At 38.4% G+C, this 17,802-nt stretch overlaps 1 protein-coding gene across 1 annotated transcript; it reads left to right on the top strand.

Moving 5' to 3' along the window:
* Positions 1-13,395: 13,395 nt before the first annotated feature.
* On the top strand, positions 13,396-16,960 carry LOC108956817 (probable LRR receptor-like serine/threonine-protein kinase At3g47570). Its single transcript, XM_018866822.2, has 2 exons — positions 13,396-16,204; positions 16,342-16,960. The coding sequence occupies exons 1-2, from the start codon at positions 13,534-13,536 to the stop codon at positions 16,734-16,736; spliced, it is 3,066 nt and encodes a 1,021-aa protein (XP_018722367.2). The 5' UTR covers positions 13,396-13,533; the 3' UTR covers positions 16,737-16,960.
* The last annotated feature ends 842 nt before the right edge of the window (positions 16,961-17,802 follow it).

Genomic DNA, 17,802 nt, shown 5'->3' with positions numbered 1-17,802 from the left:
TAAGAACCCGAAGTGACCGTTGTCCCAAAAAAGGACCCGAAGTGGCTAACAAGTCTCAAATGAGGACCTGAACTTGCCGACTGGCCAAAATGTTCACCGCCGGCGAAGTGTGACATTTACGGTGACCGGAATATGGTCGATTTTGTCCCAAAAAAATATAGATAGAAATTAACAAACCCTAAACCCCCCAAACTCTTCACGTTCTTTTGACCTAAAAAGAAAAGCTCTTCATGTTTTCACGTTTTTCTTCTTCTGCTCTTCATCTTCTCCGTTCTTTGTCCTCTCTCGCTTGGAGCATGGAAATTTTATGTTAATGGAACACGAATTGAAACACAACAAGAAATCCCTACCTTTGTTTCTTCACATCTTCTTCTTTTGTTTTTTGTCTTCATTTCTTTCCAACGAAGAAGACAAATCTTGAGTAAAGCCACATTTTCGTTATTGAGACACTCATGTGTAATACGAGGGCCTCGATTCTTCATTATCTTTTCCTAGGTTCGCCATACACTTTAAGATAGCGCATGAGAACGCTTCTGTTTCTCATGGTTTCTGTTCTTTTGTTCCCCGGAACAAAAAAAAAAGAATAGAAACCTATTTGGTAACGCCACATTGTTTTTTTTTGTTCCCGGGAATAAAAAGTTAACCCGGGAATGGTTTGGGAACAGAAACGAGAAGCAAAAAAAAGTTGTTTCTTGTTCTCGGGAACAAAAACAATAAGCAATTTCTCTAACTTCTCTTTTACGAACTCTTTTGCTCCCTTCGTCCGCTTGCCTCTCTTCGATCTCATCACCTCCGGTCGCCTCTCTCGGTCCCGTCGCCGCCGGTTCGTCATCACCGATCTCGTGGCCTCCAGTCCCGTAGCCTCCAGTTGACTCTCTCCGGTCTCGTGCTCGTAGCCTTCGGCCACCTCTCTCCAATCCGGTCGCTGCCTCTCTTCGGTTCGTCGTCTCCGGTGCAGTTCTCTTTTGCCTCCGGTTGGGTCGCCTCTGTCCGAGCCGGTTGCCTCCAATCCCATCGCCTCCGCCTCTCTTCGGTGCCGTCATCTCTAATCCCGTCGTCTCTGGTCGCTTCGCTTTGGTCGCGTCGCTTAGCTTGGATCGCCTCTCCCGATCCCGTCGTGTCTATCGCCTGCGGGTCGCGTCGCCTCTCCGGTCATCTTGCCCTAAATCAGGTTTGTTGCTTTGATTCTTTCTCAATTTACCTATTCTAGGTGGTGATTCTCACTTTTCTGAAGTTGAATTCGCCGCCTGCAGTGCCATCATCTCCGATCGCCTCTTTCCGATCTTGTCGCCTCTAGTCCCATTGCCACTGGTCACCTTTCTCCGATCGCATCGCCTATGGTCGTGTCTCCTCGTCGTCGTCTTGCCTTAAATCAGGTTTGTTGGTTTGATTCCTTCTCATTGTACCTGGAGGTAATGAATTGGCTGAGTTTTTTTTGGGTTTGATTTCTTGTTGGTTTCGCGTGGCTGTTTTGGTGCAGGATTCTGGGATTCTGGGAGGATTTGGGTAAGATGCGGTTCTTTGGATGTGGTGAATCCGTGAATGTGTGTTCTTGTTGTGGGGCATGATTGGTCTTCCTTGCGTGGCTCATTGTTGATGGTGAATGCGTGTTCTTATTGTGGGGCGTGATTGGTCTCCCGTCATTGTTGCTGGTGAATGTGTGTTCTTATTGTGGGGCGTGATTGGTCTCCCCTGCGTGGCTCATTGTTGCTGGTTAATGCGTGTTCTTGTTGTGGGGCGTGATTGGTCTCCCCTGCGTGGCTCGTTGTTGCTGGTTAATGCGTGTTCTTGTTGTGGGGCGTGATTAGGGTGTGTCTCTGAGTAACACAGGCATTGGTCATGGAAGATTGAAGGCAGCATGTGATGCTGAAGCATCTTTCGTTGTAGTTTCTTGTCTTTCTGTGTTTTTTCATTCTCTGGCGAAGTCCTCCAATTCCGAGCTTGTGATAAAGCATTATGTGAATACTAGAAAATCTTAAGTGCATAACCATATTAAAAAGAGAACAGATATGTCAGAACAACAATAGCTTGGTTTTACAAAATCCTTAGCTTTATTGTACATCTCTTATATAATTGATGTTTCTTTTGCTTTCCTAACGACAAATTTATATCAGAGTTGCCACCACAAAGAAAGTGTTCAGACCAGAGAAAGGACATGGAACATACTGCATGTGATCTGTTTACCTTGCTCTTCCCAAGTAAATCCATTCCTCAATCATCGAGGAGATGGAAACTGAGACTTCCCATTAAAAATTTGCTATAGATTTCTTCTAAATAAACAATACCAAACAAAACACTCAAGCATTATAACAATGCTTCGTAATGGCTGAAAAAACAGCATTCAAGAACAATATATATATATATATATATATATATATATATATATATATATATATATGGATAAATGGCTTGAGTTCCCAACTTTGGAAGTGAAAATGTCTATGATCTTTCATTTCTCACCTCTCAAGTAAATCCACTAACAATATCAGCTTAGTGGACAAGAATGTTCTCACAAAGTAACCTTCATCTTCATGCTTTTTGTTAAACTTACAGAATTAATGGAACAGTTGAATCTTCCTTCCTCATATCTTCAATTTGTTGACTTGATCTATACATAGCTAAAAGCAGTACACTGAGGATACATCAAAGCACAATGGATGAATGATAAGGAAATCAGACCACTTCCTTCCAATGATCTAGAAAGCATCACGGGAAGCATTTCATCCTCTGGAAAATGAAACAGTGGCTGGTGAATGCGTGTCCTTGTTGTGGGGCATGATTGGTCTCCCCTGCGTGGCTCATTGTTGCCTATGCCTTGTTTGCGTTTGATTGTGTTGGCTGTAGATTTGGCTTGGTTTTCTTGGGGGTTGATTTTTGTATTTTCTCCTGAACCAATTCAATTCTTAAAAATTTTTGCTCTCTCAAAGCATTTATATTTCTTTTTTGACATGTCCACATTTGTGCTCTTTTTTAGTAACTTCGTAATAAAAAAAACAAAGCTGTCATATTACTCCCGCGAAAGCTCTTGTGAGGGATTCTTTCTGGTTCGAAAGAAAGGTAAGAAAAGGAATACATCCACAAACAGAAAGTGCTGTATTGTGTTCTTGTTGTGAGTGCCTATCTATTTCTTTTATATACCATGATTCCTTTTTTACGCAATCTCTTCAAAAGAGATCGATGCAATGGATGAGGCGCACTTTTCTCTATGCTTCTTTGTCTCTCAAAATCAGTGAGAGTATGAAATGAAATTAACAACACCAAAATTCTGGTGTACTTTTCTCTATGCTTCTTTGTCTCTCAAAACCAGTGGGAGTATGAAATGAAATGAGATAGTTGTGTATGTGTGTGCGTGTGCATGAGTAGTTGAAGTTGTCGATACTCTATTTTAGCGATAGGCGGCTGATAAAGGCTCTGTTTTAGCCAATGAAGCAGCATGTTGCACTCTCTTTTTAATTGTCTTGAACTCATATTATGCTCAACTAGTGAAGGTTACATGGCATCCCAAAAAGAGGCATTCGTTGCAAAGTGGACTGAGTCTTTAACCAACTTATACGTCAGTTTGTTGGTAGAAGAGATCAAAAAGGGAAATCGCACATCTTCTACTTTCAATAAAGTAGGGTGGAATACCATACGGACAGAATTCAATAAACGAGCAGAACTTCAATATACTCAAGTACAGTTGAAGAACAAGGTGAACAAATTGAGAAAGCAGTATGTTAGTTTCACAATCCGGATTTGGTTGGGATAATGTGAACAGAAAAGTTGTTGTTGATGATCCAAGTATATGGGAATCTCACATCAAGGTATGCTTTAACCTTTGATCATTTTGAGATCACTATAGATGTTTAATTGTATTGCTGATATATGTCATCATTGTGAAAATTGCAGGATAATATTGAGTAGGCAAAATTCAAGAAGGATGGGCTTCCTCAATATCTCGACTTGTGTATTGTATTTGAAGATATATGCTACTAGGGAGTATGCAGCAGGAAATGCCGAAGATTTGGTGATGTCAGATGAACTTGGCATTGGTGGTGATGATGCAGACGATGGACCAGAGGACTTTGGTGAACACCATCTTGATGAGGGAGTTTTTATATCTGACAAAACTCCTACTCCAGTTCATGACAAACATAGGATGGATAAAACTCCAAATAGTAAGAGGAGAAGGAGGAGTAAATCATTTGGCATTGCTAGCACCTGCAAAGCCTTACAAAAGATGATCAAGAGCAAGGCTAGTCAATCTGTGAGTGGTTCCATCAACTCACAAGTCACATCATCACCTACAGACCCATACTCCGTATCTATTGTGATTGATCTCCTACTTGCCACCTACGTTTGAGCTGGATCTTTACAATAAAGCAGTGGAACGAGCCTGCGTTAATGCCACGTGGAGGGAGGCTTTTATCAAAACCCCAGCTGACAGGAGATATGGGCTTCTCCACTATCTTTAGTGGATGTTAGGAATTGCATGGAGTTTTAGTAGACTATGCTTTTAATGTTGTTGGTTGTCATTTTGTTGTTGAAGATATTGATGTTGAGACTTTTGCATTTCTATTGTGGTTTGGATATGATGGATTGTGATGGATTGTGATAGATTGTGTTGAATTTTTAAATTTGGTTTGCTTTCATTCTATTACTTACGTTATCGGTTTCTATTGTTTTTTATTTTTATTTTTACATATATCTATATTGATTTTCTTGTATTTGTGTGATCATATAGGTACTATGGAAGATGAATCAAATAGTGTGTCTAAAGAAGAAGTAGCAGCAGTTGAATGGTATATGGATGAGTTTGATATTGACCTAACAATAGCATGGTTATCTCTTGTTACTTTTGACAAGTCTTTGCATACAAGAGAGCCTATTAAAGACAGTAAATTATCAGGAGCCGAATGGGTAAAGGAAATTGTTTACGGACATTTAGATAGGATATATGAAGTATTCAGGTTAGAGAGACATGTTTTTCTTAACCTATGTGATTTAATGAATGCAAGAGGCTGGCTGAAAGATACTCGATATGTAAGGGTAGATGAACAAGTTGGGATTTTCTTATCTATGGTTGGTCACAAAAACTCCAATAGAGATTTATGTGAGAGATTTCAACGTTCGGGACAAACAATCAGTAAGTTTTTTACTCTAGTATTAAAAGCATTTCTCGAATTATCAAAAGAGATTATCAGGCCGCCTTCTTTTGATATTGTTCCAGAGGAGATTCTTCTTGATCCTAACCATAGACGTTACTTTAAGGTATGATTTTTATATCAATTTTACATTATTAAAATATATATAGCCGATAATATTATCTAACGCTATACTTTCATAAAATCACAGGACTGCATTGGTGCTATTGATGGCACCCACATTAATGCATCCGTCCCTATATCAAACAAATCCCATTTAGAGGCAGGAAATGGACTACCACTCAAAATGTGATGTGTGCTTGTTCGTTTGATATGAGATTTACTTTCGTATATGCTAGGTGGGAAGGATCTGCCAATGATTGTCGGGTTCTCTCAGCAGCACTCGAGACTCCTCGATTGCAATTTCCTCGACCACCACCAAGTATTTGCTTTGTTATATCAAGTGATTTTCTTTATGATTATATAGCTATTGCATATCATAACAAATTTATGTATATATTCTTGTAGGAAAATATTATGTAGTAGATTCTGGTTATGCAGCACTTCCAGGATTTTTAACTCCATTCAAAGGTGAACAGTATCATTTGAATGATTATAGGGATAGAATGAGATGGCCCAGATCAGCACAAGAATTGTTCAACCATAAGCATTCTTCATTGAGAAATGTTATCGAGAGGTCATTTGGGGCATTAAAAAATCGCTTCCCCATTTTGAGACACATGCCTCCATTTTCAATTCGAAAGCAAGCAAATATTGTAATCGCATGTTGTACTCTCCATAATTATATTCGTGACCAAGACAAGATAGACAGGAACTTTGCCATATATGGAGATCCGGAGTTTCCATTTGGACCTACACAAGAAGATGTTGTAGATGATACATCACGTGTTGAGGCGGCTGAGATAAACATGATTAGGAAAAATATTGCAAATATGATGGCAAGAGATCACAATATACAAGAGATTCCATGACTTTTTATTTCGGACTTTTGCAATGTGTTTTTGTTTTTTGGTGAAAACTTTTGCGATGTGTTTGTAAACTATTATGAATACATTTCTATTAATAGTATTAAGGTCATACAATTTTATCTCCATGAGCACAAATACCATTGAATGTATCATAAATGTGGACAAACGAAAGAAAAGCAAATTGTAAACTATTGTATAGTTGACACTTCAAGACCTACAAACCGCCGTCCGAAGCTTGCATCCTATTCAAGAAAGAAAAAAAGCAAAAGAGGAGAGGAAAACATCTCCTTCATCAAAATTAGCCAAAACCTTATAAGCTTATGTGAAACACAAAAATGAAATAGTTTGTAATTTGGAAGAAGCAAGGTTAAAAGTAGCATCAAGATGGGATGCATCGACGGCTCAAAATGCAAGAGACCAAGGTCTTTACTAAGTGTTTTAGGAGCATACTATGAACTAAATGCATAATGACAGCAAAGCCACGGCATGCATGCACCATTCCAATAGTTGGAAATTTCCAACCCCAACCCAACATCCATGTCAAGATTACAAGACTAAAATCCCCAAGCCACGCATGCACTAGAATTACAATTTTTTTTTTTAAAGAGTAAAAACTTAATCCCAAGGAAATCACTACAAATTCAATATGTCTTGTGTTTTTTTTCGTAATATTTACTATACCAAACATTAAAATTTGCAAAAAGAAAATATATTAATCTAATAATATTTTGATCTTGTCAATTTTATGTAATATCTAATCTATTCCTTTTTCTTATTTATTATTATTTTTAAAAAAAATAAAATTTGGAATAGAAATTTTGTGCATAGCTTATCAAACGGTTTCTTCTTTTTTTCCAGAAATAGAAATTTTGTGCAGTTATCAAACAAAATTCTGTTGTTCATAAATTGTTCCCCGGAACAGAAATAGAAAAGAACTATTTCTGAAAAAAAAAAAAAAAAAAAAAAAAACTCGTATCCATAATAGAAGCGTTGTCATGTGCAACCTAATTCACACTCTGTTCAACCGAGATCAGTTTCGTTCAAATTGAGAGAGAGAGGGAGGGAGGGAGACAGGGATCTTGCTCCATCAACAGAGAATTTAGGTTCTCCAAATGAGAGGGGACAAATAACGTAAAAGATGAAGAGCGAAAGAAGAAGAACGTGAAGAATTTGGGGGTTTTGTTTTTAGGGTTAGTTAATTTCTATCTATAATTTTTTGGGACAAAATGCCATTGAAAATGTCACACACTCATCAACCAATGAACATTTTGGCCGATCGGCGGGTTCAAGTTCTTATTTGAGACTTGTTAGCCACTTCTGGTCCTTATTTGGAACAATTGTCATTTCGGGTCTTTATTTGATAAAGTAAGCTCACTTAGGGTCCTTATTTAAAATTTTCCCTTTATCTTATTTGCTTTTTATGTTCTTCAGCTAGTCACAAATAACACGAGAGCATTTACATTATCAAAAGGACATTTTGATAATGGGATTTTTAGGTATGAATTATTTATATGAACTTCAAAGTTTAGTTGTTAGATGGAGATATACACATTCTTTTTATGTATGAGTCTTTTATTAGATATGTAGATGTATAATTCGATCACAAATTGATGATAAATACATTTGAAACTACGTCTTTATGATGGGTGGATGACATGTCATTGCCCTTGTAATTGTAAAGTTGGGGGTGTGACAGTACATATCGCTAAAACATGCATCGAACCTACTGAACCAGCATGCTTCGTTCTAAGGTTGAGCAGTCAAAATCTTCTACGGGCTTGGGCAGAATCTTCAACGGGCTCGGGAGCAGCCGCTATTCGAGAATAATTGATCAAAGACCCAGATTGGCAAATTATTATAGACTAAAAACTAGCGAGATGCTCGAGCTTTGCATGTCCTTTCGAAATCAACATGCACTATAGTACTTTTACTCTTGATGGAGCTTGATGATGAGGTGGTTTCTTTCTTCTATAAACGAGCCGGTTGTCCATTGCTAAACCACGAAATTTAGGATTGAGATCCTTTGAAATTAGGAGAGGAATTCAATCTTAAATTTTTTGGTCGAACAATTTTAAATTTACTCCCCAAGAAGTTCACACTTCAAGAGACATTGGACGGTCTAGATTTGTTTCCCCTGTTTCTTCTTCCTCTTCTTTCCCATTTCTTGTTTCCATTTTGATCAAGCTGTGCCATGTGTCGCTACCAGCAACAGAGCCACCATGCCGCCATTGCTGGCCATTGCTGGTGGCAGGTTGCGACCTCAAATCACAATTAGGGCTGCCATTAGCAGCCCTAATCTCGACTTTTGTGCGTTAGACCACTAAAGGCAAGCGAGATAATCATTCTTTCTAAAAATCAATTTCTAGCTAGAAATTGATTTTTCTCTTTCGATTCCCTAATCAAATTTCTGAGCAAAAATACGCATTTAATAACCTTATAAATTTTCTATTCCTAAAATAGAAATTCGTTTAGTAATGACACAAAACTTCTCTCTCTCGAGTGATGGTAGGAGGCATCTGGTGTCCGGTGGCTACCATCCAACAATCAATGGTAGGAGGTGGGTGGCAGGCATCCAACAATCGGCAGCAGGGGAGGCGAGCAAGCAACATTCGGCGCCGGGGAGGCGGCGGTCAACCATCGACGTCAGGCGTCCAACAGCCGACCACCAGCGACGGGTGCCCAACGACCGATGGCTGGCATCCAACGATCGACATCTAGCATCCAACAACCGGTAACCGACATCCGGTCATCAGCAGTGGGCTTCTGGCATCCCACGAGAGGCGGGTGGGTAGCAGCGATAATGAAAATGATCAATAAGAAGAGTTTTCATTTCTTACTTTTGTTCCGAAAATAGAAAAGTTAAAAATTTTAACTTCTAATTTCTAGTTCAAATCTATTATTGGATTAGAAATTTGTTCTAGAAATAAAAAAATGAAATTACATTACCAAACGAATTTTTGTTCTAAATCTGTTCCATGAAATAGAACAATATAAAAATATAATAGTTATCACGCACGCCCTAAGTTTATGAGCTCAAACTAAGAGAGAGAGAGAGAGAGAGAGAGAGGTGTCTTGGGGCTTTTCTTAAAATATACACTTCAATCATTGTATTTGGTAAATTCTCAATGTCAATAACAATTGTTGATATCAAACTATAAAATAAATATTGAATATTAATTGCTAAGTTCCTTAAATGCTAAAATAAAAGATAGAAAGTTGTTCAATAATAGATGAATGAATAACAAATTTTGTTCTTTTTCTAACTAGTTATGGAATAATGAATATAATTGGAATGTTTGAAATGTAATCGATATGGTATTGGTTTCTACTGATGCGCGATCATAAGCGTGGTGATTTGGTTGGAAACTTATTCGCAAAGTCAATAAGTTTGTTCCTTCGAAGTCAAAATGCACATAGAATTGCTTTGGAAAGGTACAGATGTAGCCCCACGCCATTCCAATGGTAAATCGCATTACTTCTTTTCTTCTTGGTAATTTTCATTATGCCATAAATAATCAAACCAAAATTTAGGGTCTATTTGTTTTGCTAAAAATGTTTTCCTTATTTTCTAACGTTAGGTTCGTTTAGAAAAATAAGTAAACGAAAAAAAGTTTTCCTACAAAAACTTAATTTGAAGGAAATGATTTCTCCTTTGAAATAACCATAAAACGTTTTTCAAAATGTCCTTAATTAATTAGATGTTTATTCTTATAAAAATATATTTTTAAAATTTTTAATTTTTAATTATTTTTATTTTTAAAAATCAAAATTTTTCTTTTCTTTTCTTTTTTTCTTCTTTTTTTTTTTTTTCTTTTCTCTTTTCTTTCTTTTCTTGATCCTTGTTCCTTCACCAGCCGCATGCCTTGACAATAGTTGGCAACCCAGCGACCAGACATGACGCAAGTCAACGAGCTCACGGCTCACCCGGTCCCAAGCGAGCTTACTCGATCCAGGTGAGCTCAAGCTCCGTCGAGGCTATCGAGCTCGCAACTCAATGAAGCTTACCTATGGCCATCACCGACCGGTCGTGGCAAAGGAAGAGGGAAAAAGATAAGAAAATAAAAAATTATAATTTTTAAAAAAGAAAACAAAAAATAAAATAAAAATAAGTAAAAATTCAATTTTAAAAAAAAATTAAAAATAATTTTAAAAAAGTTGATTTTTTTTTGCCTGAGATTGAAATCATTTTTTAATGAGGTTCAAATATCAGAAAACATTTCTGACCACATATCACCAAATAAAGGAAAACTAATTGTATTCTTTGAAAATACTTTTTCAAATAGTATTTTCCTTTTTTATTGAGTTTTTCGCGAAATTGACGACACTTAAACGAGATTAAAAGGGAAAAAAGAAAGAACTAAAAAAAGAAAAGAGAAGCGTGCCTTAAGTCGACCTCAATCGTTGAAATACAATAAAAACATATGAACCATAGCAAGCCACCTCACCTCACCTCACCTCATTGACTCGGTTGAAAAACGAGCCACTCCAATTAAGCCCTCCTCTCCACCCTAAGCAGTCTCAATCAAATTGCGCGCGACCTTGTAGCTGGGTTAATATGGGTATGGAGCAAACCCATTAAAACCTATTTAGATGGGCTTAGCTTTTTGTAGACTCATATCAACCCATTTTGCAAATTTTATTTAACCCACGTGACAGCTTAGTTAATTGTATATGAGTTAAGAAGCGGGTCATAAACCACTTTTGACAGCTCTATTCATATGTTGTGCTCTTACTTGATTGGTTATTTTTATATTCACTGACATAATTTTGAATATCTCTGTGTTTTAATGACTTTTTCAAATTTTATAAGAATCTAAGTTATAGTCGTGCTACTTCCAACAAACTTGGATATCGAATTCCAATTTAATTGCCAACGGCATCTTTGAAAATTCAAACCAAATGATAATTTATTGGAGACGTAGACATTCCGTGGAGAAAAGGGGCACGAGGAGGGGTGCTCTGACTTGGAAAGAGAGGAATGAACAATGAAGGACGAGACCTTTTGCTGAACGATGGGCTGTTTTGGCTGGAACTTAGGTTTGAGCTCATGCGGTCTCTATCTATAAAATGGAGCCACCGGCGAGCATGGAAGATTATGTAATACGCCAAGGGTCTTTTGCTTTTGTAATACGGCAAGGATCTTCTACTTTTGAAACATGCCAAGGGTCTTCTACGGCTTCACACTCGAATGGACGTGTGGTCCTTGAGTATGGAGATATGGTGCTCTGACTTGGAAAGAGAGGAATGAACAATGAAGGACGCGACCTTTTGCTGAACGATGGGCTGTTTTGGCTGGAACTTAGGTTTGAGCTCATGCGGTCTCTATCTATAAAATGGAGCCACCGGCGAGCATGGAAGATTATGTAATACGCCAAGGATCTTCTGCTTTTGTAATACGGCAAGAATCTTCTACTTTTGAAACATGCCATGGGTCTTCTACGGCTTCACACTCGAATGGACGTGTGGTCCTTGAGTATGGAGGTATGTTAAAAGAACCTTCTGTCGTTTAGGGGTTATCATGAGACGTTCTCTGGGCAATTGTCTTTTGAGTACTCGTTACCATGCGCCTATCGTTGGCAATGGGACCCCAAGTTGAGAAAATTAATCTTCCCAACAATTAATGTTTGCCGTGAATTATTTCACAGAATGTCCGAACCAACCGGTTCAAAGGCTGAAACCGGCGATTCCCAAATTGAATCGGTTCGGAATCGGTCTTTTAAATAATAAACACTTTTGCACACATGGAGAATCGAACCATCGTCTTCAACTTAAAGAAATACCAACATAATCACTTGACCAATATTTGATTTTTTTTTTTTTGTAGTGAAATGGAGCAATGTTAATATTTTATAATAAAAAATTGATTTTTTTCAACAAAACAAAAATTAGACCGGTTCTAGATACTAGAATCGGCCGGTTCAGGTTCTCGATACCAATGTTTGGAATCATAGGTCACAGGGTCGGCTCCTGGTTCTATGTCAAGATGTCACGTATGCTGAGATAATACTATATTATTCATATGAGCTTTTTGTATTGCAGGCCAAATCGCCACTTTTTGTGTTCAATGAAAAATGTGAAACACAAATTTTGTCAAATCAATTAATTCAAATTCACCGTTAAATACAACAATGAAAAAATAAACATGAATCTAAGTATATCTAATAATATAATTAATTAACCTCATTAATGAAAAGAAGTAGACTTATATTAGACTATCTACCGGACTATCATCATCTTCGACAATTAAAGCCTAAGCCAGAGACTGAAGTCAAGTTTCTATAGTTTTCCTTTTTAATCTCTGGTATATTCATTCGGTTAGAAATACTTTGGGTAGAGTTCCACGTAATAGACCTTTACTTGGTCAATTGCATTCGACAATAGTAAATGTTAATTAATGGAGAAACCTGTGTAAGGTGAACGGTCTGGGTGGGGTAAGTATGTGCAATAATAATAATAATAATATTTTGATTATGAGTAGTATTAGATAGAGTATCCGGGAAGGTCAAAAGTTTTGCTTTTTCCCAAATTATTTAGTTGTTTATTTATAAGATAAAGCCTAATATAATATATACATATTCATAGGAGGAGTCTAGCTTAGAGAAGGAATAATCAAGGTTAATTTTCTTTTTTATTTTTATTCTTAACTTTGAAAAATAATATGTATAAGAACTTTGATAACATAACAGTCTTCGGGCTACTATAAGAAAACTTGTTGTGAGTCACGAATTCTAAAAAAAATGAATTCCACAATATTCTATAATTATTTGTTGTTTGATTTTTTTTTTTTGTGGTTCAAAACATAGTGTAATTCTCACAATAAATTAAAGACCGTCATCCAATCAAATTTCTCTATGTATAATTACTGAAAATGAGTCAGATTTATGCACAGTAACAAGTGACCCAAAGGTACATAATAATAGTCCAAAGATAGGAAAAAAAATTTCAATGCATATTAAAGAACATTGCAAATTGAAACTCTATTCTCTTTTTAGCATGTCATAAATAAATATACAAGTTTCGAAGCAGAAGTAATATTTCTTATCGGGGAAAATTACCTAAACTCCTACCTAGATTAGAAGAGATGTACTAGTGTCGCACTTATGAGCACCAAATATTAGCTTATGGCCTCTTAGTAGGAAAATAGGGGTGAAAATTCTGGCTCCAAATATGAGGGTAGAGTATTGAAAGAGGATCTTGTCACTCACTTTCGTCTCTCCTTGGCCTTATCCTACATTAACAACTTCGAACCTGCCAAAGGAAGCAGCCAGGAAGATACACATGGTTTCGTGCGAAGACCTGAGCTACTTCGAAAGTCCAGAGACATCTATCTTTGAATTTCCACTATATGAGGCTGATAAATAGCTAAGTTAACCCAAGCCCACTTCACTCATCCCTCGTTCCAATTTCCAGATATCAGCAAAATGAGACATCAATGCTTCAATTGCATGAAGTTTCATCTGTGCTGTTTCATTTTTCTTGCTACTTTTGCGCTGCACTTGGACCGGGGCTCTTCTGCTACCAATGAAACGGACAAACTGTCATTGCTTGCATTTAGAGCTGCAATAACCGAGGATCCGTTCGGGGTGCTGCGCTCATGGAATGACACTGTCCACCTCTGCAAGTGGTATGGTGTTGCATGTAGTCTCCGGCACCAACGAGTCACTGGGCTGGACCTTCAATCCAAGAACCTCTCGGGGTCCATCTCTCCACACATTGGAAACTTGAGTTTCCTTAGGGAATTGAATCTCAGCAACAATAATTTTGGTGGTGAAATCCCTACACAAGCAGGGCAGTTAGGCAGGCTACGTATCTTTTTTGTTGAGAATAATTCTTTGGCGGGTGAAATCCCGAAGAATCTGTCGAGTTGCTCCAGCCTTACTTACCTAAGTTTGTTTGGCAACCAACTTACTGGACGAATTCCCATCGAGCTTGGTTTGCTGTCGAAGCTTCAGCTCCTCCTGGTAAGTTTTAACAATCTAATGGGAAATATTCCTGCATCCTTAGGGAACTTGTCTTCGTTAGAACAACTTTATCTTGCTCGAAACAACTTAAGTGGAAGTATTCCCGAAGCTCTAGGAAATTTGATCAGAATAAGAGAGTTTGCTTTGGGAGAAAACTGGCTGTCCGGTTCAATTCCTCGTGCGATCCTGAATTGCTCGTCCCTGGCGTTGTTGGACGTGGTTGAAAATCAACTGCAAGGAAGTCTCCCAGCAGACATAGGCTTCACACTTCCCAACCTCGACACTTTCACCATATCCTTTAACCAGTTCACCGGACCAATTCCTCCCTCGATATCTAATGCCACAAATCTAGTAGAATTCGAAATTTCGGTGAACAATCTTTCAGGGGGCGTGCCTTCTTTGGAAAATCTGCACAAGCTTCAGTGGTTTTTATTTACCGCAAATCATCTTGGAAGTGGAGGACGCCACGACCTAAGCTTCCTTTGCTCTTTGGGAAATGCCACTGGGTTGGAATGGTTGAGGATAGACGACAACAGTTTCGGTGGGATTATGCCCGATTGCCTCAGTAATTTTTCGACGACCCTCACTGAGTTGAATACAGGCGGGAATCCTACTTTTGGGGAGATGCCTAGAGAGATTGGAAACCTGGTGAATTTGGGAAGCCTATATATGCATTCCAACGGGCTTTCGGGTGACGTCCCCTTCAATATAGGGAACCTTCGAAATCTAGTTGAGCTGGGATTGGAGAATAACAAACTTTCTGGGGTAATCCCATCCTCTCTTGGATATCTAGAGAAGTTGACTAGGGCATATCTTCATGGGAATAGCTTTGAGGGAACCATCCCTTCAAATTTATCCAAGTGCCAAAACTTAATAGATCTCGACCTTTCTGATAACAATCTGAGCGGTACGATACCTCCAGAGGTTATAGGTCTCTCATCATTGTCGATTCTTTTGAACTTGTCTCGGAACCACTTGACAGGAGTCCTTCCATTTGAAGTGGGGAATTTAAAACTTTTGGCTTCCTTGGATGTCTCTGGTAATGTGTTGCGTGACAAAATTCCAGCCAGCCTAGGCAATTGTGAAGGATTGTTAGTTTTGAAAATGCAGGATAACTTCTTTAACGGTTCCATTCCCCAATCTATTAGTTCATTAAGAGGCATCGAGGAACTAGATCTTTCGCATAACAACTTATCGGGTGAAATTCCTAAATTCTTGGAGGCGTTTGACTTCCTGAGAAATTTGAATTTGTCTTATAACGAATTTGAAGGGACGCTACCAATCAAAGGAATCTTTAAGAACATGAGCGCCACTTTTGTGATCGGAAATGACAAGCTCTGTGGAGGAATGCCCGAATTTCAGCTCCCTGAATGTTCTTTTGGTGATTCCCAAACAAAGAAGTTTGTCCGTAAATTGCAACTCCCCATCTTTATTTTTCTTGGGTTTCTTGGCGTAGTTCTTGTTCTAGCTTCTCTGTATCTTTATCGGCTGAAAAGGAAGAGGAAGGAATCAGTTTCCACTTCAAGTTTGAATGTATCTTATAGAACAATTGTGCAAGCGACAGACAATTTCTCTTTAGAAAAATTGATTGGTGTTGGTGGTTTTGGATCTGTTTACAAGGGGATACTTCATGAGAATGGGAACATAGTTGCCATAAAGGTGCTGAATTTACTGCACCATGGCGCTTTGAAGAGTTTCATAGACGAGTGTGAGGCTTTTAGGAACATTAGACACCGCAATCTTTTAAAGATACTCACAGTATGCTCAGGTATCGATTATCAGGGTAATGATTTTAAGGCTTTAGTTTATGAATACATGGTCAATGGAAGCCTAGTAGACTGGCTGCACAGGCAAGATGAGGGAAACGGCTATACTAAAAAATTGAATTTTGTTCAGAGGATAAATGTTGCTATTGATGTTGCTTCTGCGTTAGATTATCTTCATCACCAATGCCAAAGACCCATGGTTCATTGTGATCTAAAGCCTTCCAATGTCCTCTTGGATGCTAAGATGGTTGGACATGTTGGCGACTTTGGCTTAGCAAAATTTCTCCTCAATACCTCCTCTAATGCTTCAGCCAATCAGATGAGTTCTGCTGGTGTAAGAGGAACAGTTGGGTATGCTGCTCCTGGTATATCTCTCTCTCTCTCTCTCTCTCTCTCTCTCTCTCTCTCTCTCTCTCTCTCTCTCATGCACGCATGCAAACACACGTGCACAACCCACACATTCCCGCATAATAATTGCTGTGTCAATATTTATGGACGGCAGAGTATGCAATGGGAAGTGATGTTTCAAGAGAAGGAGATGTCTATAGTTATGGCGTCCTCCTACTAGAGATGTTCACAGGATTGAGCCCAACAAACGAGATGTTCAAGGACAACTATAGTATTCGCAATTTTGTTGCAGAAGCTGTGCCTGGACGAGTCTTGGAGATTACTGATGACATTCTTCTGCAAGAAAGAGAGAGCTGTATGAGCCCCGGTGGTCCTCTGTATGGGCATTGCAGGACAAAAGACATAATTCAAGAGAGTTTGGCGACATTATATGAAATTGGACTTGCTTGCTCCATTGTGGCGCCTAGAGAACGGGTGAGTATCACCGAAGTTGCAGTTCAGCTGCGTTTGATCAGGAACAAACTCTATGCATCTGGTTTCCATGGATAATCATGACCGGCAAAGAGATGAAATACCTTAGCAACGACTGACTGCCCGTGCTCTTTTCAGAAGTCCAGTGTTATTTATTTCTGCACTTGCCCATTGCTCTCGCTTCCTCTCAATCTTGTGTAAGCAAGCTCATATGTATTTTCAGGTACTACTGATTGCTGTGATATAGGAATGATAAACTTGTGCACTACTGAATGCACAGAAAAATGAGTACACAGTTCCCATGCGAAGGGTCTAGGTATCTGCAAATGCAATTTGAACCTTGAAGTATCTCTTGTTTACAACAAGAATTCCTATTTTCATCATATTAAATCATATATTAAATCATATATTTCCTTACTCTAGAATGATCCGCATGCAAGTTTAAGTACCAGTGTCGTATACTGCATGCAGTTGCGGGGTCGTATCCTGCAAGATATGTTCACGGGAAAAAGACCCATATATTGATTGTCATGGATGTTGGAAACCTTCAGTTGGCGCTCTTCTGGATATGCCCGAAATGGACAAACCCAATAGGTGCTTAATAGATGAACTCACATGCTGAAAGAAGTACCCTGAATTTGTAGGGCCTGCTTGTCTGATGATGAATTCAGCATCCATATCTTCCCCTTTGAAAAATGTGACTTCATTTGAGATTTCGTACCTATATGAATGCTTCTCACCATCCAGCGACTTTTTGCACTGAGAGGTCCTCAAGTAGACATGATTCCGTCATTTAAACAAGCATGCCGGAGCTTGTCTACCCGGTTCAAAACAAAAGGCACATTTTCCGTCTTTTCCATCTTTTCTCTCTGGGAGGAAACATGAGACAGCTCAATTGTCCTGTGGCATCACAACTTTGCTAAAAAGTTCCATGGAAAGCCCATGCTCGCTACAAGATAAAAGATAAATAGCAATCATACCTTACCAAACAATGATTATTAAGCAACATCACAACTTTTGTCGTCCTAAAATCTCTCATATATTCCAAATCTAAATTAATCTCCCTTATCCTGTAAGAATTTAAATCAATTTCCTAAAGCAATTCAAATTTCATTAGCTTTTTCCCTTTATCAAAACACTTTTT

This window comes from Eucalyptus grandis, chromosome 2 (assembly GCF_016545825.1).
Source record: "Eucalyptus grandis isolate ANBG69807.140 chromosome 2, ASM1654582v1, whole genome shotgun sequence".
NCBI classification, from domain to species: Eukaryota; Viridiplantae; Streptophyta; class Magnoliopsida; order Myrtales; family Myrtaceae; genus Eucalyptus; species Eucalyptus grandis.
This window is presented reverse-complemented; position numbering and strand designations above follow the sequence as displayed.

Bases quoted from the DNA above. Each gene is read 5' to 3' on its own strand.
- LOC108956817 (XM_018866822.2), top strand. From the start codon at position 13,534: ATGAGACATCAATGCTTCAATTGCATGAAGTTTCATCTGTGCTGTTTC. The intron at 16,205-16,341 runs GTATATCTCTCT...TATGGACGGCAG, and splicing joins AGTTGGGTATGCTGCTCCTG to AGTATGCAATGGGAAGTGAT.